Here is a 23687-nt window from a genome sequence, read left to right as displayed (position 1 = left end):
ATCGTTACTTTCTTTGAACTGCCTATGGTACCGGTATTTCTCCTCGGACACACGTAAAACCAAACATAGAAAAATCAACCATTTTTCTGGAGGCAAGGATACCCTGAGATGTGTTTAACTGACTAGTTGGGAATTACTGTGGTTACCCTGACCCGTAGGGTGCAATACATACATACATACATAAAATTTGGAGCCTTTAGAAGTCTAATTTGTTTTTATTGTATCACAATCTCTGTTAAATATTTCAAAAATAATGTAATACCATAAATTAACTTGTGAAAAAGCATCATGCACCTTTCAACTTCCATTGTTCCAGAAATGTCTTTCTCCTGCTGCTGCCCAACTTCTGATGTAACAAAGGATGGTGATACAAGAGCAGAGCATCCTCCTGAACTACGCTGCTTTGCACTTACATTGAATTTCTATTCAAATCGTGCATACAGCTACTTGAGGGATGTATTTCCTCAAGTTTTGCCCCATCCAAGTACACTGCGGAGGTGATATCAGTTGGTGGATGGTAAGCCAGGATTCAGTTCAGAGGCTGCAACTGCTCTCATTTCGAAAGGGAAGGAGATGGCTATCAATGGAAAGCCCCTAGTGTGTGCACTGATGATGGATGAAATGTACATCCAGAAGCACATTGAATTTGATGGAAAACAATTTCTTGTTTATGTGAATTGTGGTACTGAAATCGAGGATCAGGATTTACCAGAAGCCAAGGAGGCTTGTGTTTCTGGTGGTCTCACTAAATGGACACTGGAAAATTCCAGTGGGTTATTTTTTGATTAACGGTTTAAGTGGCTCGGAGAGAGCAAACCTAGTGATTGAGTGCCTTAAATTTTTAAATGACCTAAATGTAATTGTAGTGTCACTTACTTTTGATGGTGCTGCTTCTAATTTATCCATGGCCCGTTGTCTGGGAGCTTCTTTTGATGAAAATAATATGGTGAACTGGTTTGAAAATTCCTCAAATTATTCTAAAGTGTTCATTCTTCTGGATGCTTGCCATGCTATAAAATTAGTGAGGAATACTTTAGGAGCTAAGAGAACTTTTACCAGGGGTAATAATGTCATAGATTGGAGGTACATAGAAGAGTTAGAGAAACTTCAGAGTATCGAGGGCCTTCATCTAGGAACAAAACTTACCAAGAGACACATTCACTGGGAGAAGGAACCCATGAAAGTAAAGCTCGCCACACAAACATTCAGTGAAAGTGTTGCAAGTGCAGTGATATATTGTGACAGAGACTTAAATCTTCCTCAGTTTCAAGGGTGTGAGGAGACTGTAAAATTTGTTAGGCTCATGAACAATATATTTGATATCTTGAACAGCCGTAATCTTTGTTCAAAGGGATGGCAGTAACCATTGAAAGCAGAGAATATCCACAGTACGTTGGCTTTATAATATAATTATTGCATTTGCTATATAAACGTGTTAGAGTGTGTAGGCCTATATGAGGATTTCTATGCTTCCTGTGACTGGAATATTTATATAGATTCAAGTTGCTTATGTAAGAGGATGCTGGTGTGGTATGCTAGTTTCACTGATTTATATTAGTGTTCTACTTTTAGGCATATTCCCTCTAATCATTCTATCTATGAGTCAGGTTGATTTTTTATAGAAATTCATTCTTAAATTACTTTTATATTGGCATGTCTTGTTTCTGTACTTTGGGAACAACATTACTGAGTGCTGCAGGATGTTTTCTTTTCTTCAGATGTGACCTCCTATTTTTAGGCCTACTTCAAATGTGGCATGTACATTAGTTTATGTTGGGCTTTAAACTAATCTTAATTTAGTAGGTGGCAATGGAGTGAAATTTTACCTGTGTAGCATTTTATGTATCCCTTCATTATTATTATTATTATTATTATTATTATTATTATTATTATTATTATTATTATTATTATTATGTTGAAGCAGCATACTATAACAGATCCCTGCTTCATGGGCATAAATAGGTACTACAACCAGTGCCAATTGATACGCAGTTGACCCTACTGTATTGTGAATTTTTTATAACTTATGATAAGTGAATATTTCTTGTTATGGTGCCTGTTTATCCTTTACCCTGGTGAGTTCATTTTTGTTGCCATCTGTTGGTAGTGTATGGTTCACTGAAGTATGATACTTGTGTTCTTTTCTTTCCATAATGGTCCTGTAGGCTATGTGTCAGTCACTCTTTGCATCTTGTGTTGTTGGGCATTGGTTTGAAATAGGCCTATTTCAGTCAAAAGTACACCAAGCACGGTAAATACAGTATTTTAAAGTTGTTTTTGGAAGTTATGAAGTGTTTATTGTAGATGTCAGTCGCATTAATATTTAAAATTAGGCTACACTTCCTTACGGACAACTTTCAGAGGTTACCTTTCAGCTATTAATCCCAATATGATGCTGTAATTGGAAAAAAATGAGTGTCTCTTACATTATAATAAATAATTAACATTAAACAAATTAGTGTTACTCACGGGGATGTAATACTTGCAAAAACTACGATCATAATGAGGGTGTATCATGTCGTAGGTCTCTTTTGGTTTTAAACATTTCCGTCGTAATTACGCATTTATGACCACGGTTTTTATTGTAAATCACGCGTAACCACAACAGCTAAGCAGGGTACATCTCATATTCCGATTTCGCCGCCTTTTCGAATGTCACTGTTTGACAATTTCCTTATATCCTCTAGGACCCTGCTTCGAACTACTCCCCAGTCAGCTGATCGAGATGTTGGCTTCAAGCCGCAACATGGACGAGGTGGCGCTAAGCGCACTCTATAGTATTAATGCTCTAAGCCTGAATATCTGATATATCTTCCTTCTGACCTTCCTTTACGCATTCATTAGAAACTTGCTGGTATCAACTGGATCAACTATGAAATAGAATATAAGTAAATCAGTCATGGCTGGCTTCTCTAGTAAGGGGAATAACTTCAGGAATTTTACACCTATTAGCAGTTAAACATGGCTGAAAATACGTTCATGTTTGTTCATTTGTTTTGTGATATTTTTTCATAAACCTATGCTGCCCCCTTTTGAGGACACGTGTATCATAAAGGAACAATCTATACAGAAAGTAACTTGCAGCAGATGAACCAAAAGTTCATTGTTATCATTTTAGTCACGCAAAATCCTATGAACTTTTCATCCCTCAATGCATATGATATATTAAATCTGATAGAGAATGGAGCTTACCCCTCAATATATAGGTAAGGCACCTGCGTTCAACTCCTGGCCACGTAAGGTATTTTTACCTAGATCCACTCAGCCTACATGTGAACAATTTCGGATCTGACAGTGAGATAGCAGCCCAAATTTAGAAATACAAGAATAACGGCCAAAGTGTTTTGTTGCGCTGACCACACATCTCCTCATAGTCAACCAGCTCTGCTTGATAGGACAAAACCCATCGGGGCTCTAGTAGCTTGTGGTTTCGCTGCTCTCCCCCCCCCCCCCCCCCCCTCACACCACTTTTGACTATACCAAGAGAGAAAAGATATTCTACATATTAGTATCAAAATTCGTGAGTCACTCATAAAACAAGGAAAGAATATGAGTAGCAACAAAAGAGGATGTCCATCAACAAGCAGCCCTCTTGTGATTGAGCCTTCCGGTTGACAGCGTACAGATGTTGAAACTGGACTCAGACGAGTGGCCCGCTTTGATGGAATGAACGACCTGCTCATCCACATCGAGGGAAGACATGCTGGTTTCTGTAAACTTGATATCTTCCCATGGAAATGACAATGGCGCTCTCGAAAATGTGAAGTTTTTCTTGGCCTGACCAAGGAAAGGAATTGTTTCAGAACTTTTCACACTGTGAAATGGGTAGGTAATGCTTAATGAAGAGCTGAACTCTTTAATATTATGTATTATAAAACTGATATCTATGATCATTCATCCTGCTTCTAGGAGAAGACTTTGCATGTATGTAACCATTCATTACTTTTGTCCCCAAATGAGGACATCGTGAATTTCCAAAACTATGTAAAATAAATTCACGAAAATAGAGTTCTTTCCTCGTTACCTAACTGATGTGAAATAAATATATTTTTCTGATCAGTAGAAATTATCGGACCTTTATGTTTTCTTATATATATATATATAAATGATATGAGTAAAGGAGTGGAATCGGAGGTAAGGCTTTTTGCGGATGATGTTATTCTCTATATAATAATAAATAAGTTACAAGATTGTCAGCAACTGCAGAGTGACCTCGAAAATGTTGTGAGATGGACAGTGGGCAATGGTATGTTGATAAACGGGGTTAAAAGTCAGGTTGTGAATTTCACAAATAGGAAAAGTCCTCTCAGTTTTAATTACTGCGTTGATGGGGTGAAAGTTCCTTTTGGGGATCATTGTAAGTATCTAGGTGTTAATATAAGGAAAGATCTTCATTGGGGTAATCACATAAACGGGATTGTAAATAAAGGGTACCGATCTCTGCACATGGTTATGTGGGTGTTTACAAAATACTGTATCACAGGTTGGTCGCTTTTATATCCTACATGTTAAATAAGATAGAGTTTAAAACATTCATAGCTGCAGTCGCTTAAGTGCGGCCAGTATCCAGTATTCGGGAGACAGTAGGTTCGAACCCCACTGTCGGCACCCCTGAAAATGGTTTTCCGAGGTTTCCCATTTTCACACCAGGCAAATGCTGGCGCTGTACCTTAATTAAGGCCACGGCTGCTTCCTTCCCACTCCTAGTCCTTCCCTTCCCATCGTCGCCATAACACCTATCTGTGTCGGTGGGACGTAAAGCAACTAGCAAAAAAAAAAAAAAAAAAACATTCAAATTATTCCGTATGGGGTTCCAACGTGTGCCCCATTTGATATACGAACTGAGGACATATTTTACAGGCTCAGCTGACAGTGGACTGTCCAAAATGTAAAATTCTGAATAATAACTTTCAGTTTAAAATCGTAGCGAAGCACGGGTACCTTGCTAGTACATAATATTCTTATTTTAAGATAGGACCTAATTGAAAATAAGTCTGTCACTTTTCCTTGTCGTTTTCTCTGCAACACTGTACTGAGAGATGTGAAGTAGCCTACAGCAAGGATCTAAAGCTGCTTTGGCATGTGACTAGTCAAACAATCCACTCGAAAGTGAACTGTAGAGAAAGCTTAATCTTGTGTATAGAGATGACATAAGTTCCAGTTCCTACTAAAGAACTTGTTGAAAATCCTCAGCCTGTTTTAAGTCATTTGACGGGTCAGTAATGGAATTATCAAAGCCCCCATCTAGCGGCGTGGATAGGAATTGTGCCGGCTGCCGAAACCCGTCGCACTCCTTCTGGGGCAATGATTTATAACTGACAGATGAAATGAACCGGTATTGGAGAGTGTCACTGGAGAGAAAGATAACAGGAAAAACCGCAGTACTCGGAGATAAACGTGCCCTGCCTCCACTCTGGTTTGCACAAATCTCACATGAAGTGACCGGGATTTGAACTACGGAACCGAGCGGTGAGAGGGTGTAGCTCTGCCGCCTGAGACATGGAGGTTCTCTACGGAACTTGTTATATAAGCGTTATGTTTTACGTAACTTCAAGTTAACAAAAAGTATTTTACATCCGGGATTGAAAATATTCTTCGAAATATCGACAATTTCGGGATGAACTTCTTTTTATGGAAAATATTTAACACGTGACATTTATTTCTTCAGAAAACGAAAATTTCTTCGAGATAGCAAGAGTTAAATTTACAGACGTTAGAAAAGTTTGACTGTATTTTCCTATCAAATTTCAGATCAATTGCAGTAGTTTCGGCATGATTGAGTGAAAACGAACAGACACCATCTAATTAAAATATTCCTTTTTTGCAAATATTTAAGCAAGTGATATATTTTTAGTCCGCCTCTGTGGTGTAGTTGTTAGTGCGATTAACTGCCATCCCCGGAGGCACGGATTCGATTCTCGGCTCTGCCACGAAATTTGAAAAAGTGGTACGAGAGATGGAACGGGGTCCGCTCAGCTTCGCGAGGTCAACTGAAGTGGTTTTCTGTTGTTTCCAACTTCCCCTTCAGGAAAATGCCGGGATGGTACCTAACTTCAGGCCACGGTCGCTTCCTTCCCTCTTTCTTGTCTAATCCTTTCAATATTCCTATCCCCCCACAAGGCCCCTCTCCAGTATAGCAGGTGTGTCCTCCTGGGCTAGGTACTGGTCCTCCTTCGCAGTTGTATCCCCAAACCCAAAGTCTCATGCTCCAGGACACTGGCCTTGAGGCGGTAGAGGTGGGATCCCTCGCTGTCATCATCATGAGTCGTGTGACTCATTGATGAGCGTCGTGACCCCATTTGACTTCACACAATATTCTTGATTAAGCGGCGCCAGCATTGACAATATTCAGGTTCTCTTAAAGCCTGCTGAAGAGACAGACCGGTGGTACGCAAAACTTGATCAATCCATCTGTTCGATGTCCTTCTTCGTAGTCTTCTGCCGACAACTTTGCCTTCCATGACACACCTCTCCAAATTTTCACTATCCCTACATGCCCGAAGAATTGGACGATTCTCTTTATGGCACTAGAAGAGAGACGTTCGGAGATATTCAGTTCTTGAATAATAGATGCATTAGTTCTTTCTTCCGCTCAAGATACACGGAGCATCCTTCTCCAACACCACATCTGAAAGGCGTCGATACGGTACTTATCTTTTGCCTTGAGGGTCCAGGTCTCAGAACCATAAAGGATGACAGAGAACACAAGAGAATCAACTAGTCTAATCTTTGTACTGTTTGTTATTGCTCTGCTCTGCCATATTTTTGTGAGTTTGCTCATGGTAATGCGCCCTAAGGTGATACGTCTCCTAATCTCTTTGTCAGAACTTCCGGTATCACAGATGGTCGACCCAAGGTATATAAAATCATTTACCGCCTCCAGTTCCCTTAATCGACCTGACAGATGGATCTGTGCCACTCTGTCAATTACAGTTAGTATGGACTTGCTCAGGTTGATGTCTAGCCTATATTCTAAGCTTGCATCTTTTACTCTAGCTAGTAATTCTGCAAGTTCATCTTCACTGTTGGCAAGGAGAGTGGTGTCATCAGCAAAGCGCCGGTTACTAATTTTTCGTCCACCAGTTGATATGCCTCCAGTCCAGTCACTGAGGACTTTCTTCATCACATATTCAGCATAGATGTTATGTAGAATAGCTGATAATATGCAGCCCTGTCGGACACCCTGCGAAATACTGAAAAAAATCTGAAATTTCGCCATCTACCTTTACAGTTGCAATGTTGTTTCCATACAGACTTTTCAGTAATGATATTGGATGTTGTGGAATGGTGGTGGTGGTGATTATTAAGAGGAAGTACAACTAGGCAACCATCCTCTATGTAACACTAATCAGAGGGAATAAATGGAAAGGACGCGACACTTCGAAAAATGAAGTTATCGGCCAAAGGAAGACAAGGGCCACGAAGGGCGTGAAAACGAAAGACTCCCTAGCCCTCGCAAACCTAACAGCGTCGGGGTCGGAAAAGAACAAGAGTTGACCAAGAGAGGTCGGATAGGATAGATGAAAGTGAGGAGCCTGGCACAAGTAAGTGGAATCAATGCCAGGACTCAGCTAAGGGACCCGTGGTAGCCAACCCACGCTCCAAAGTTCAGATCCCCTGGAGCCCCTTTTAGTCGCCTCTTACGACAGGCAGGGGATATTGTGTGTGTACCACCCCCACCCACAGGGGGGTGTTGTGGAATGCCAAATTCACCAAGAACCTGCCATAGTTTATTCCTCGCTGTGTCCGAGGGAAAACCAACGCTAGAGGGTAAGCGGATTAAGAAAGAAAGAAAGAAAGAAAGAAAGAAGGAAATAATATACTTTCATGTCGATATTTTGAAATAAAACATAGTCGTATGACAGTTTCCTCTGAGAAGGTTTGTTCAAAATTTTGTGATATACCGCTCAGTAGTTTTAACGTAATGTCGTTTCATAAGGAGGACGCAGGTCACTTCATTTTTATTGTATAGAGATACATATTCAGTTAACGTATCCCTAACAGCATCACGAGGAAACGGTGGCATGTAGATGTATGAAATTCAGCACATAAGTTCAAGATAAAAGGGGGAAGAAAACAAGAAGAAAAATATTTCTATGAGCTCAAGGGAACTGGGAGTTTTAAGGGGGCTTATTGTAGTCATACACAGCATAACGGGAAAACGGCGACACATACATTGGAAAAGCCAGTTTCGAAGTTCAAGATAAAAAGACAGAAAAAACTATGCTTAAATTTATATTCATGAATTCTAGAGGATCGTGGGGAAGGGGAGTGGTGGTTTCTAGGGGCTCATTTTGAAGTTGACAGCATAACGGGAAAACGGTGGTACATAAACTCGTGAAACTTAGTTTTTAAGTTCAAAATAAAAGGGGAAAGGATATAAGCTGCAAACTAAGCACAGTTCACTTTTGTTTCTTCCTCAGCCATAAAGTAAATTTTAAAGAAATAAATCGTACACGTAGGCTAATTAATCACATAACACTCACTCAACGCAAGACAAGGACGCACTGATATAAAGACTAAGAAACATACGCAACACAAAAAATAGAAAGACTTATCTACAACATTAATACTCTTCCAGCCATTCACGTAGTATAAATCGCAATGGTACGTATAAGTTACTAATTGTTACCCACCGCTTCACTCGCGAGGATTTCGTAATTTGATAAAACTTACTTGTTCCTCGGTACTGCACTAAGCCATTATCTGTAAATCCCTAAAGTATAAAAACTCACAGAAAAATTGCATTTCATTTACCCCAGGTCCTCTTTGTAAACCACGTTTGTGGCATTGCCTAAGATGACCAGGCTACTGGCAGATATAAATCTGGAACACGGGCCATGTGTGAGAAACAGTCCTCTTTTATGTCGAAAAAAGTTTTCTTTAATTCTAAAGGACATACCAAATACCAAATTTCCCGTCTGTATCATCTTAGTTTTTGAGATACAAGTATCATCACAAAGAGAATTCAACTCCTTCTTCACTTATTTTCGATCTCCAGCTTAAGTTGATTTTCCGAAAACAAAAATGTACGTGTTTATTTTTAAAGGAGACTACAAACACCAATTTTCATTTCTGTAACATGTCACGTTTATGACATATAATGTAGATATACTCATTAAAAAAATGCTCCACTCCTTGGCTGAGTGGTCAGCGTTGAGTTCTTCGGTTCACAGAGTTCCGACATCGATTTCGGGCTAGGTCGGGATTTTTAATCGCATGTGATTAATTTTTCTGGCTCGGGGACAGGTTGTTTGTGTTTGTCCTAACATTTTCCTCTTCACATTCACTCAACACACCACATTACCAACCACAACAGAAACACGCAATAGTAATTACATCCCTACACATATGGTTGCCGTCAGGAAGGGCATCCAGCCATAAAACAGGGTCAAATCCACATGTGCGACACAGTTCGTACCCACAACCCCACAGGTGTGGGTAAAGCGGTAGAAGAAGAAGAAGATACTCATTTTAAAAATTTCACCTGCTTTTTTATTCTTTTCACCCCATTAAGTGGATTTTCCAAAAATGTTAATTTTTAAAGGAGATTCTAAGTACCAATTTTAACGTCTGTAACATCTTAATTTTCTGATATATATATGTATCCTCATATAAATAATTCAACTCCTTCCTCACTTCTTTTCAACCCCCCACACCCACCACCACCTTAAGTAGATTTTCTGAAAACGAACACTTGTGTTCTTTTATTTTTAAAGGCAATTCCAAATACCAAATTTCATGCCTGTAACATGTTAGGGTTTTGTGATACATCTATATAAATAAAGTTGTAGGGGGTCCGCTGTCTGTAATTTTGTTTGTTTTGCCAATTTTTTAGATATTTATCCGTTTTAGGTCAACTCAAGACCGAATCGGTGGTTTTTATTTTTCGTGTCTGTTTATTCCACCGGCACGGCGAAACGGCCGGATAGATCTCAACCAAACTTCATATTTAGATTGTACTCATCCCGTGGAAGGTTTCGATATGCATATGATGATCGGGGGGTTTTCCGGCATTTTCTCTTATACTATTGATTTTCTGTAAACTCCGTGGACCGTACGTGAAACGTCTCTTCGTTATAAACAACTTTCGTTATGTTCATAATTTACCTTACTCTTCACATGACGGAGAAATTTACTATTTTCTGCAGGTATCATGCTCTGCATTGAGTGACCGACAGACCGACAACGAACCTACAGGTTACCATGGCAACATGTCTGACTGCTTGCCAGCAGGGAAATAACGTATTGCCATTTCCCTCATCATGCCGTTAAATTCGTGGTTGTCCATTGGGTAGAAGGAAAGACAGGCGTCAATCGGCCATTCGCGCGATATTGGCGGAATATCGTTGGAGGTTATAACCACCCTCGAATAGCTCAAGTAATAACACCATTACTCATTTTCATATCTGTTTACCTAAGGATCCCTGCGCCTAAATTTCTCTTCTGTTACCGCTTTCTTATATCCATAACTCACACCGGCATAATTTATTGAGAGGCAGTTGATTTTCCAATACATTCACTTGGTATTTACATATTTGTCGTCATCCGGCTATCCTCAGTTATAATTCATTTTCTATTAATGTCAGCTTTCTTAGTTGTATTATTTTGCTTCCTTAATTACTCCGTATGTATGCGAGTGCTAATCCCGAAAGCTGGACACCCTTTTCTTTGAGGAAATATTCTAAGCTATGGAAAAGTATAACTTTTGGCCCCGGAAAATATCGAAATATGGATGCAATTTTAACGACGGTGCAGACCTTCCTTTCGGAATAATAGGTGGCTAAACCGTAAGTCGAATCACAAAAGATCGCGTTTCAATTTGGAGAGATCTACAACTTTGGGCCTATGACATTTTGTCGTATCTCTATCCCTTACTCGTTAAATAGTACTGCATTTCTTGAGTTCAAGTTAATGTCATTTTTACACGTGTATGTTATTGTTTGGCACACTTATAGGAAAGATGCAATCATGATATTGGGCAGGCACATTGACATGACCAGTGGCGATATGTTTGCAAAATTTTATGATTCCAGGGTCACAGGAGGATCAAAAAAAGTTGTATGTGATAACTGTACCAAGTTCCCCCACCCCATTCAATTAATAACTGAATCTAACCCATAAATATAGGAGAGACGGGAAAATGTCACAGGACCAACCATGTAGAACACTGAAAGAGTCGTCTGGTGGTGAAGCCCGTTTGTAGGTGCAATTTAATACAGTCTTACTCACTGCATTTACAGTAATTTACGGAGAAATCCGTATACAATGTATAGGCTGTAATTTTCAGTTTTATGTCTATCACCCTTTCCTTTATAAACAGGGGCTACTATAGCAACTTTTATTTGGTATAGCTCCTTCATGCAGACAATAATCAAATAAGTAGTTCAGATATGGTACTATATCCCAACCCATTGTCTTTAGAATAACCCCAGAAAATCTTATCAATTCCAGCCACTTTTCTAGTATTCAACTCTTGTATCTTGTTGTAAATGTCGTTGTTATCATAAGTACATTTTAATACTTTTTTATTATTAGTGCCCTCCTCTAACTGGACATTATCCCTGTAACCTAAAATCTTTACATACTACTGACTGAATACTTCTGCCTTTTGAAGGCTCCATATTACCAGCTATTCTACATAACATCTATGCTGAATACGTGATGAAGAAAGTCCTCAATGACTGGACTGGAGGCATATCAACTGGTGGACGAAAAATTAGTAACCGGCGCTTTGCTGATGACACCACTCTCGTTGCCAACAGTGAAGGTCGAAGGCTGTTCGGGTTTCAACTGAAGCTCAACTTGTAAGAATCCAGCATGATATAGCAGATATCTTGGATTCAGTAGGTCACATGGATTGTACCACGATTGAACTGTCTAAGGAATTCGATAGGGTGGGAGACTACTGGAGGAAATAAGTGCAATAGGACTTGAAAACTGAGTGACTGAATGGGTTGCTATATTTCTAGAAAATAGATCTCAGAGAATTAGAGTATGCGAAGCTTTATCTGACCCTGTAATAATTAAGAGGGGAATTCCTCAACTCAGTATTATTGTACCTTTACGTTTTCTTTTATACATAAATGTTATGAATAAATAGGTGGAATCAGAGATAAGGCTTCTTGATTATGTTGCTATTCTGTATAGAGTAATAAATAAGTCAAAGATTGTGAGCAACTGCAAAATGACCTCGATAATGTTGTGAGATGGACAGTAGGAAATGGTATGATGATAAACAGGGTTAAACGTCAGGTTATGAGTTTCACAAATAGGAACAGTATTCTCTGTTTTCCTTACTGTGTTAATGGGGTGAAAGTTCCTTACGGGAATGATTGTAAGTACCTAGGTGTTAATATAAGGAAAGATCTGCATTGGGGTAATCCCATAAAGGGATTGTAAATAAAGTGTACAGATTTCTGCACATGGTTATGAAGGTGTTTTGGGGTTATAGTAAGGATGCAAAGGAGAGGGCATATAAGTCTCTGGTAAGACCCCAACTAGAGTATGGTTCTAGTGTATGCGACCCTCACCAGGAGTACTTGATTCGAGAACTGGAAAAATCCAAAGAAAAGCAGCTCGATTTGTTCTGGGTGATTTCCGACAAGAGTAGCGTTACAAAAATGTTGCAAAGTTTGGGGTGGGAAGACTTGGGAGAAAGGAGACGAGCTTCTCGACTAAGCGGTATATTACGAGCTGTCAGTGGAGAGATGGCGTGGAATGACAGTAGTAGACGATTAAGTTTGAGTGGTGTCTTTAAAAGAAAGAAAGAAAGATCACAATATGAAGATAAAGTTGGTATTCAAGAGGACAAATAGGTGCAAATATTCTTTTATAGGAAGGGGATTTTGGAACTGGAATAACTTACCAAGGGAGACGTTAAATAAGTTTCCAATTTCTTTACAATCATTTAAGAAAAGACTAGGTAAACAACAGGTAGTGAATCTGACACCTGGGCGACTGCCCTAAATGCAGATCAGTAGTGATTGAAGTGGATCGGATTACACGTTACATGTACCAGAGCGACACAGTAGGAAAATGAAGAAGGGCAAAAGAGCGACGGCTGTTCCCGCCATTATGCTTCCTTCCTGCGAATGTGTTAATGAAATAGAAAAGCTTCAGTAGTTATTTCAATAATGCATGGTCAAAGATGTCTCTACCTTTTTCTTTCTTTCATAACACAATATATAAACGGGGTTAAAAGTCAAGTTGCGAGTTTCACAAATAGGAAAAGTCCTCTCAGTTTTAATTACTGCGTTGATGGGGTGAATGTTCCTTTTGGGGATCATTGTAGGTATCTAGGTGTTAATATAAGGAAAGATCTTCATTGGGGTAATCACATAAATGGGATTGTAAATAAAGGGTACAGATCTCTGCACATGGTTATGAGGGTGTTTAGGGGTTGTAGTAAGGATGTAAAGAAGAGGGTATATAAGTCTCTGGTAAGACCCCAACTAGAGTATGGTTCCAGTGTATGGGACCCTCACCAGGATTACCTGATTCATGAACTGGAAAAATCCAAAGAAAAGCAGCTCGATTTGTTCTGGATGATTTCCGACAAGAGTAGCGTTACAAAAATGTTGCAAAGTTTGGGCTGGGAAGAATTGGGCGAAAGAAAAAGAGCTGCTCGACTAAGTGATATGTTCCGAATTGTCAGCGGAGAGATGGCGTGGAATGACATTAGTAGACGAATAAGTTTGAGTGGCGTTTATAAAAGTAGGAAAGGTAACAATATGAAGATAAAGTTGGAATTCAAGAGGACAAACTGGCCAAATATTCATTCATAGGAAGGGGAGTTAGGGATTGGAATAACTTACCAAGGGAGATGTTCAATAAATTTCCAATTTCTTTGAAATCATTTAGGAAAAGGCTAGAAAAACAACAGAAAGGAAATCTGCCACCTGGGCGACTGCTCTAAATGCAGATGATTGATTGATTGATTGATTGATTGATTGATTGATTGATTGATTGATTGATTGATTGATTGATTGATTGATTGATTGATTGATTGATTGATTGATTGATTGATTGATTGATTGATTGATTGATTGATTGATTGATTGATTGATTGATTGATTGATTGATTGATTGATTGAAAAAAAATTATAGTATTCCTAAATCACAAGGGTTACGGGTGTCTAAGAGGGAGTGTACTCGCTCCTTCTAGGTCCGTAAGAGCAGTACTGTTTTTTAAGATGGAATGATCTATAGGACTCTCCACCTGGAAGCGTGGACTAGTGAACACCGTGTCCCTACCCAAGTCGGCATTTTTTGCACTTTATCTTGTGCCAAGTTCCTCGCTTTCATCTCTCCTATCTGACATTCCTTTCTTCAAAACCCAAGCGATTTTGGTTTGTCGGGCTAGGCTTCCTTTCATTTTTATTATTATGGAATAAAGGGACGCCGAAGTACAGGAACTTTGCCCTTTAAAAGGATTCTTTAACGCCTTTTTTTTCTTACAGTATTAATGTCCTCAGCACCACTCGCGCAAGACTAGTCAGAAGTCCATGAATTTTAATTGCATATGATAGGTAACACGGACTGTCAGATAATCGAAAATAAATAAATAAATAAATAAATAAATAAATAAATAAATAAATAAATAAATAAATAAATAAATAAATAAATAAATAAATAAATAAATAAATAAATAAATAAATAAATCAGTCAATCTTCTCTGATCTGCATTTGGGGATGTCGCCCAGGTGGCAGGTTCCTTATAAGTTGTTTATCTAGAATTTTCTTCAATGATTTTAGGGACGTCGGATTGAACGTCTCCCTTGATAAATTGTTCCAATCCAGAATTTCTCTTCCCACAAAAGAGTATTTGCCCCAATTTCCTCTCTTAAATTCCACCTATATTTTCATATTTTGATCGCTCCTACATTTATACTTCACTCATGCTAAATCGTTTACTAATATCCTTCCACTCCATTCCTCCACTGACAGCTCGGAACATACGGCTCAGTTTACTCCCAACTCTTCCCACTCCAACGTTTACACAATTTTCGCAACCTTACTCGTTTCTCAAAAATAACCCAGAATAAATCATGCTGCTTTCCTTTAGACCTTGTCCAGTTTTCGTATCGAGTAATTCTGATGAAAGTCCCATACAATCGGTCTTTTCGCAGTTTAAAGGCCCTTTCCTTTAGATCCACTTTACTATAACTAAATACCCTCCTAACCATGTGAAGAGATTTGTAACATACAAAATCCCGTTAATGTGATAACCCCAATGAAAATACATCCTTACATTAAGACCTAGGCGTTTACAGTGATCCCCATGAGGTACTTTCACTCCATCAACTCGGTAATTAAAACTGGCAAATAAAACTTATAACCAGAATTTTCACTCCGTTTGCCATCATATCGTTGTTGTGACTCTACGAGAGTTTTATTTTAGCTACATTAGTGTTGTATTTCAACAACGCTCTTCATCCAACAGATGCTCAGGGTCACAGAAAAAACCTTATTAAAATATTATTTTACCAATATACCGGATGCAATTTGGACAGCAGCCGCACATTGTAGCATTGTGCCGTATTTCTCCGTCACAGTCGCGTTTGTCTACGGGTATACACAACTCCAGCCGGCAAACCACGTCACAGGAGAGAGGATGGTCCAGAGTAGCCTGCACCGTGTTACCAAGAGCATACAGAACGATAGTCAAGTGAAAGGCATATTCTGAAAAATGAGAAGGAAGAAAGACTATAAATAAATAAATAAATAAATAAATAAATAAATAAATAAATAAATAAATAAATAAATACATTATAGACCGTTATGCCTTTCAGCGTTCAGTTTGCAAGCCTCTGTGAATTTACTAAACGTCGCCACAATCCTCTATTTGCAACTAGTGCTGTGGCCTCATTTGGGTTCTATACCTCTTATATTTAAATCGTTAGAAACTGAGTCTAACCATAACCCTCTTGGTCTCCCTCTACTTTTCTTACCCTCCATAACAGAGTCCATTATTCTCCTAAGTAACCTAAGCTCCTCCATTTCCCTCACATGACTCCACCACCGAAGCCGGTTCATGCGTACAGCTTCATCCATCGATTTCATTCCTAACTTAGCTTTTATCTCATCATTCCGAGTACCCTCCTGCCATTGCTCCCACCGGTTTGTACCAGCAATCATTCTCGCTACTTTCATGTCTGTTGCTTCTAACTTATGAATAAGATATCGTGAGTCCACCCAGCTTTCTCTCCCGCAAAGCAATGTTGGTCTGAAAACAGACCGATGTAAATATATTTACGTCCGGGAGCTGACTTCCTCCTTACAGAATACTGTTGATCGCAACTGCGAGCTCACTGCATTAGCTTTACTACACCTTGATTCAATCTCACTTACTATATTACCATATTAGCATATTACTATATTACCATCCTGGGAGAACACACAACCTAAAAGCTTGAAATTATGTACCTGTTCCAGCTTTGTATAACCAATCTGCCATTCAGTTCTATTGAATTTCTTACCTACTGACATCAATTTAGTCTTCGAAAGGCTAATTTTCATATCATACTCATTGCACCTATTTTCAAGTTTCAAGATATTAGACTGCAGGCTTTCGGCACAATCTGCCATTAAGACCAAGTCGTCAGCATAGGCCAGACTGCTTACCACATTTCCACCCAATTGAATCCCTCCCTTTCACTTTATACCTTTCAGCAGATGATCCATGTAGTGCACGAACAGCAAAGGTGAAAGATTACAGCCTTGTCTAACTCCTGTAAGTACCCTGAGCCAAGATCTCATTCTACCATCAATTCAAACTGAAGCCCAATTGTCAGCATAAATGCCTATGATTGATTTTAATAGTCTACCTTTAATAAATTCCATACTCCTTCAGTGTGGCGAACATCTTTTCCCTCGGTACCTTGTCCTATGCTTTCTCTAGATCTACGAAACATAAACACAACTGTCTACTCCTCTCGTAGCATTTTTCAATTACCTGGCGCATACTGAAAATCTGATCCTGACAGCCCCTCTCTGGTCTACAACCACAGTGGTTTTCATCCAACTTCCTATAAATAAATAAATAAATAAATAAATAAATAAATAAATAAATAAATAAATAAATAAATAAATAAATAAATAAATAAATAAATAAATAAATAAATATTTACGGGCACACAAGATATAATCACCAAGCAGGAAGTAATCGATTGGTTTAAAGGTACTGTTCAATGGAAGGAAGTAGGATTAGAATGCCGATTAAGTAAATAACCTGTTTTTACCATTCTTCATAATGTCTTGCAGACAAGTTAATTGGATTAGATCAGAATAGATTTGAAACATTTGCCCCTTCAGATAAAATTCCCTCACAGTCATTAGCATGATTCTTCTTGCCTATCCCCGTACTTCTCAGTACCACTTGTAACAAATCTTTTACTTGCTACCATGCGATCTTGGAACTCAATCTCAAATAGAATTAATTAGAGTTGGCCTTACGGAGCTATTTCGAGGAATGTATTCCGAAGTGTTATTTATAATAAACAATAAAAAGTAAAAACCAAAAGGCTAATGAAAATGGTTAATTCAACTGTCAACAAGAATTGAAAATTTGAGAGATTTTAGGTAATTGAATTAATATTATATTTTGAGAATCTTTCCCTTAGAATCTGTTTCTTAACATGCTAATATACCTACTTGTTTAAGTGAGGAATTTGCATACTATTAAGATTTGGTGCTAACTAAGATATCAGACACACTGTTACCTAATAGGGAAAGAATTTAGGGTGAACTGGAACACATCCTTACCGAGACATCTCATTTATCGAGGATCAGTGGGTTGCTACGAAATTCCAAGGAGAAGATTAATTGTGCCAATTTTACCACTCACATAAATACATCGTAGTATTATTGTGATAACCCCAATGAACATATGCCCTTATATTAAAACCTAGGTGTCACACAAAATAGTTTAATTACACAGCTATGTCCCAGTCTACATATACAGAATACTTGCTTTAAAATATTGAAATAAATACTGATATGAAATGTCTGAATCGGCCTAAAAGCCAAGAATAACGGCCGAGAGGATCGTCGTGCCAACCACACGGCACCTCGTAATCTGCATGTCTTTGGGCTGAGCAGCGGTCGTTTGATAAGGCATGGCCCTTCGGGGATGTTAACCTTGGGGTTGGTATTAAATATCTGAAATTAAATTATAGCCTATACAATACACAATATAGCAAAATATATTAAAGAAATATTTAAAGAATAAATCGTTACATAATAATAACTAACAGCTTTTGTATTCCTATGGTACAGCTAAAAGTGCATATTGCATTCATACGTAAATGCATTTTGGATTTTAAAATGAGTATCTTATTTCTTGTACAGTATGTGATTGTTTCTAGAACAATGAATAACTTATGACAGTTGGGGTGTGGTCTTGGACTACTTACATTCTGAACGCCTTGTATATTATGCCTTTGTAGATGTTGTAATGTTACCTGTCCTAACTACTGAGTAGACACACGTCAGTGTCATCGGTGTGGCACCCTTGCCCAGGTCTGGCAACGCCCCTGGGAGCTACGGTATACACTTAGGGAACGAATGAGTGAAGAAGCCTGAAATGTGCACAGAAATGACATGACATGTTGGGTGAGGCCGCACACCGGACGCGTCAACATCTGCAACGCAACATGAAAAACGACTCGCTTGTTTGTCGCACTCGTGATGCAGACTTGTAGCCGCACACCGGAGAAGCATGTGTCTGCATCAATACGCTACGCATTATCAGCTGTTAACATGGCCTCCTCGAGTGAAGATGATGTTTTGCTGTACATGTGGTTGAAATTGCGTAACAAGAGGAAAAGAAAATGGATTCATGATTTTAATATGTCGTGTGCTCAACATGGTGCTTATACCTTAGCGCATGATTTACTAAAAGATCCGGTAAAATTCCAGTCATACTACCGAATGTACCCCGAAAGCTACACAGAACTTCTTCAGAAAATTTCTCCATTATTAAGAAAACAAGACACAAACTACAGGAAGGCTATAAGTCCTGATGAAAAGCTACTTATAACACTAAGGTAAGTTCAAAGCTTAGAATAATAATTTGTTGTTAAAATAATTAAATTATTTATTAGATGATGAACACAGCTGCGAAATTGTTCATATTGACAAAGTATATAAATAATATGTGTGCAATGTTTTGGTTTTTTCACTTATAACTTCATACCATACAGTGCTGTCTTTGTAACTACGTCTTATCAGTATGAGTGATCACGTTCTTCCTCGTTTTCTTGCGGTAAATTCTCTGCATACGAGAATGGTGAGATAGTATATGAGGAGCCCGTCTGACCACCGTAATGCAATACGGAAGTTGATGGATGGGAATGAGTATCACTACACTGAACATTCCTGGCTGATCCGTACAGCATGTCATTTAATTTTTGCTGCACAAACAACTTAAATGAGCTTTTAGCTGCAGGTGATAATTTAGCCACATCTGGTAGCAGGCTTTTGAAAAACAACTCATCAGGGTTATTACACTCCGCTTCAGCCGTACGCTTTGTTTTCATCTGAATATATGAAGAGAAAACTTCGTCAATATCCATTTTAATGGCGCTTCTTTTTGTATCTCTTCTACGTGTTCGAGGTAGCGGCTGCATAATTTCTTGAGCACTATTCTCCTCGTCGTTTTCTTTTGTCATGGCCACTGATGATGGTTGTTCCTCTGTAGCAGATTGCTCCTCTTCATACGGATTTTCTACGTTTCCCACTTGTCTTCTAGATTTCGTAAATGGTGTCAAAAACGCCAAGTAGTCTGCAAGATAGTAGGGCTTTTTGATTACTGCTGCTGAACCACTGGTAGGAGCTTGCCTTAAGTATCTGGACCAACAGTTCCTACAGTTTCTCCATTTGTCTTTACAGGTGGCCACTGCAATGAGAAAATACACTTATTATTATTATTATTATTATTATTATTATTATTATTATTATTATTTATTTATTTATTTTATTTCATATAAAGAATGTCCTTGAGGCCAGAACCCTATAGTAGGACTATACATACAATAGCTATACCAATGAATGCTTATTAACACATAAAAAATAAATTCACAACAAACATTTTATAACAAAAACAGTGCAGTTCAATGATATTAAATTTATAGAATGTGTGTATATGAGTGCAATTGTCAATAGTTTAATTTGGCTAAAATAATTTTTTACAAGCTTTTTAAAATTTAATTTAGCAGTAATAGTATTCATGGTCCTTTATTTCCAGGTACTTAGCTACTGGCAACAGCTTCAGATGCTTGAGCTTTCAGTTTAAAAGAGGAGAAACAACAATCGGCAAAATTGTGGATGAAGTGTGTTCGGCAGTATGGACAACACTTCAACCTGAGTTTATGCCTGCACCCTCAAAGGAGTTATGGGAGAATATTTCCGAAAGATATTTGGAACTCTGGAATATGCCTAACTGCATTGGTGCCATAGACGGGAAACACGTTCGTATCCAGTGTCCGAGAAACAGTGGCTCATCCTTCTATAACTACAAGGGCTATTTTTCTATTGTTCTATTAGCTTTGGTTGATGCAGATGGACTTTTCATTGTTATAGAAGCTGGTGACTATGGCAGAAACAGTGATGGTGGCGTGTTGCGAAACTCAGCTTTAGGAAGAAACCTTCAGCAGGGCACACTGAATATACCTGATCCCAAGAGGCTACCGAAAGATGATGATCACTGTTCACCATTTCCTTATTTTTTCGTTGGTGATGAAGCTTTCCCATTACAGAAGCATATCATGAGACCCTATCCGCGAAGAGAACTTACAAATGAAAGGCGGATTTTTAATTATAGGCTTAGCAGAGCTAGAAAGAGTGTAGAATGTGGTTTTGGAATGCTTGCTTCTAAATTTAGAGTTCTCGGTACAGCTATAGCCTGCAAACCTGATAAAATAGACAACATAATACGAGCAATTTGTGTTCTGCATAACTTCATTAGACTAAAAGACGGCGTTTTTAGTGAACCGAGTGTAACAGATAAGGATGAAAATACTGACAATACGATGCGTGTGTTGCAGAGATTGCAACCCTGCAACAGAAGAGCAACAGTTGAGGCTGTTGAATTAAGAAATCAGTTGTGTTCTTACTTTATGAAACCAAACGTAGCCCTTTCTTGGCAGAATAAGTACGCTATAGAATAAATATAAATATAGCTGCACTATACATTATCAGTAATTCTGGTTGCGCAAGAAATGTTTATTCTTACATAATTAAACATGTAATTACTGTACATGGACCTAATTAATAAATATGTTACTGAATGTAAGTTACTTACCATTTAAATTTAATTCTTTGGACACTGTATGCCACGCTTTATCCACCTCGCTCTTATTCGAATGTCCTGGTAGCGAATAATCATATATTATTCGATATTTCTCCACGGATTGCACTAATTTAATGTTGATTTGTTCTTCATTCATGCTGGCACTTGTGTTCACTGGCACTGCTCAGAAAAAGCAGGAACAGAACTATACGAGAAGGTGTTTGCTTAAGACATGACGCATAGAAATGGAACATGCAGTGTCTTATCGCTCGTGTCTGCAGCAGGATGCTGATGATATCATTAAGACGCAGACCGGTGTGCGGCGATTTGTGTTTTTCCATTGCTTATCACTGTGCTCCTTTCTGATGCGTCATGTCTCTGTGTCGCTGACGTGACTTGACGCGTCCGGTGTGCGGCCTGCCTAAATACATATCGAATGGGAATAAGTACAAGCTTAGTGGTGCAGTCAGTCATCCATTGTCCTTCTGTTCCCAGAATAGGGTTTCGATCCTCTCCGAAGTTCATGGAATTTGATGATGTGTAAATGTGACAATTCTTAACTAAGCATGTTTCTCTACACATAATTGATGGCGTGAAAGTACCTCATGGGGACCACTGTCTCGATGAATGCGATGTGTTTCAGTCTGCCGGAAGTTCTTTCCCGAACAGGTGAGAGTGTGTTTGACATCTCAGTTAGGACCAAAGCAAATGTAGCAGCTTACTATGATGCAAAATGATGCAGATAGTGGGTTCAAACCCTACTGTCGTAACCGTGAAGATGGTGCGTGTTCACGTTCGAGCTTACATCTACTATTAATGGTGGTAACCCCATGCGAGTTGGCCGTGCGGTTAGGAGCGCGAAGCTGTGAACCTGCATCCGAGAGATAGTGGGTTCGATTCCCACTGTCGGCAGCCTTGAAGATGGTTTTCCGTGGTTTCTCATTTTCATACCAGCCAAATGCAGCGGCTGTACCTTAATTAAGGCCACGGTCGCTTCCTTCGCATTCCTAGGCCTTTCCTATCCCATCGTCGCCATAAGACCCAGCTGTGTCGGTGCGACGTAAAGCAAATAGGAACAAAAATGGTGGTAGTGATTATTGTTTTCTTCAAAGGTAAGTGTATGTATATTTTCTTCAATATAATCTACGATGAAAATGTGTTCTTTCTTATGCTAGACATTAATGGAAAAGAACCCGGGACTTCTATGACTAAAGGCCAGCATGCTAACCCATTTTTTATTGCACACGATTGTGGTTGTTGTAAATAGCTGGCGGATGCAACCTGTGTAAGTAAAGGAACAAACGAGAGGCATAAAAATAAAAATCAGTAAGGTAGTTTCAAGTTGTTTTCTTCAAAAAGAGTTTAAGGTTCTGTGATTGAGATTTTTTATTCAAGCCTTTGTTAAATTCTGGGGATAGTTCATTCGTAACTTCTGTTTGCGTAGAGTAAAAAATGTGAAAACACGGACGGAAGTACAACTATACATCCTACATCCATCTTCTATTATAATTAATAGTAGTAGTGATTATTGATTTAAGAGGAAGTACATCAATTCTCTTATTGACATTAATATTAGTGATTAATGATTTAAGAATGGAATCCTCTGCCTGATGCTCATTCTCATTTTCTTTCCTTCTAAAAATATGACATGAAAGTAAGTACTGTGATGCGTGTTCAGAAGTAGTAATAATAATAATAATCGGATTTCTTGGCTTATAGCTTGTGTGCGCTAATCATCCCGTTGCTTTTTATTCTTTTTAATAATATACTGAAGTTAAATCACATTTCAACTATATTTTATTGTGTAGGCATCGCAGAAGAAGTAGTACGAATTAAAACTACCAAGCGAAATACTGGGGTTGTACCTTTCAATCACCTACGTCGTCAGCCATGATAATAGATTTACGGGGTTTCCTATTTTTACATCAGGTAAATACTAGTTTTATTCACTAAGTATTGTCAACATTAAAGTAGACAATTAAATGCCTCTAGTGTACAAATCTATAAGCTCGAAATGTTACAATCAGCAATTCAGTGTTCTAATTATCAAAAACCTTTTGGAAGAGGCGACTAAAAAATGTCGCCTGAGTAGCCGTCCGAGTTATTCAGCGTAACACATTATTTATGGCCAGATTAGAGATCATTTTTGCCTTATCCCCCTGCCTGTCGCAAGTAGTAACTAAAATCATTTTATAAACACAGCTAAAACAGGATTGAACTAGTTTTTTGCGACAAAAAGACAGCGTCGTCTAAGTCATTCAGCGTAACAGAGTAAGTACAGTATATACTATTCTATGTGTGTGTAAAAATACTCTCCGCAGCGAGGGGACGCTGTTCATAGTTATTTGTTTGTCAGATGGGAACGTAAAGCCTTATACTAATCTCACAATGCTAT

General features: G+C 38.6%; 2 protein-coding genes across 2 annotated transcripts in view; one reads left to right on the top strand and one right to left on the bottom strand.

Annotated features, from left to right (window-relative positions):
- Window positions 1-23687, bottom strand: part of LOC136874898 (uncharacterized) — a 46052-nt gene that overhangs the window by 15507 nt on the left and 6858 nt on the right. Inside the window, exon 2 of the mRNA XM_067148601.2 lies at window positions 15490-15684. Coding sequence (XP_067004702.2) covers window positions 15490-15684 — 195 coding nt within the window. The remainder of the gene's footprint in view (window positions 1-15489; window positions 15685-23687) is intronic.
- Window positions 18665-21170, top strand: LOC137500946 (putative nuclease HARBI1). The gene is made up of 2 exons (XM_068227703.1): window positions 18665-19049; window positions 20249-21170. The coding sequence occupies exons 1-2, from the start codon at window positions 18691-18693 to the stop codon at window positions 21168-21170; spliced, it is 1281 nt and encodes a 426-aa protein (XP_068083804.1). The 5' UTR covers window positions 18665-18690.

The sequence above is a fragment of the Anabrus simplex genome, chromosome 5, assembly GCF_040414725.1.
Source record: "Anabrus simplex isolate iqAnaSimp1 chromosome 5, ASM4041472v1, whole genome shotgun sequence".
Taxonomy (NCBI): Eukaryota; Metazoa; Arthropoda; class Insecta; order Orthoptera; family Tettigoniidae; genus Anabrus; species Anabrus simplex.
The sequence above is the reverse complement of the archived record's forward strand: the minus strand, read 5'-3'. Positions and strand labels throughout refer to the sequence as shown.

Excerpts from the sequence above, each read along its gene's own strand:
- LOC137500946 (XM_068227703.1), top strand. The coding sequence starts at position 18,691 with ATGCAGACTTGTAGCCGCACACCGGAGAAGCATGTGTCTGCATCAATA. Across the intron at positions 19,050-20,248 it reads AAGCTACTTATAACACTAAG|GTACTTAGCTACTGGCAACA; the intron begins GTAAGTTCAAAG and ends CTTTATTTCCAG.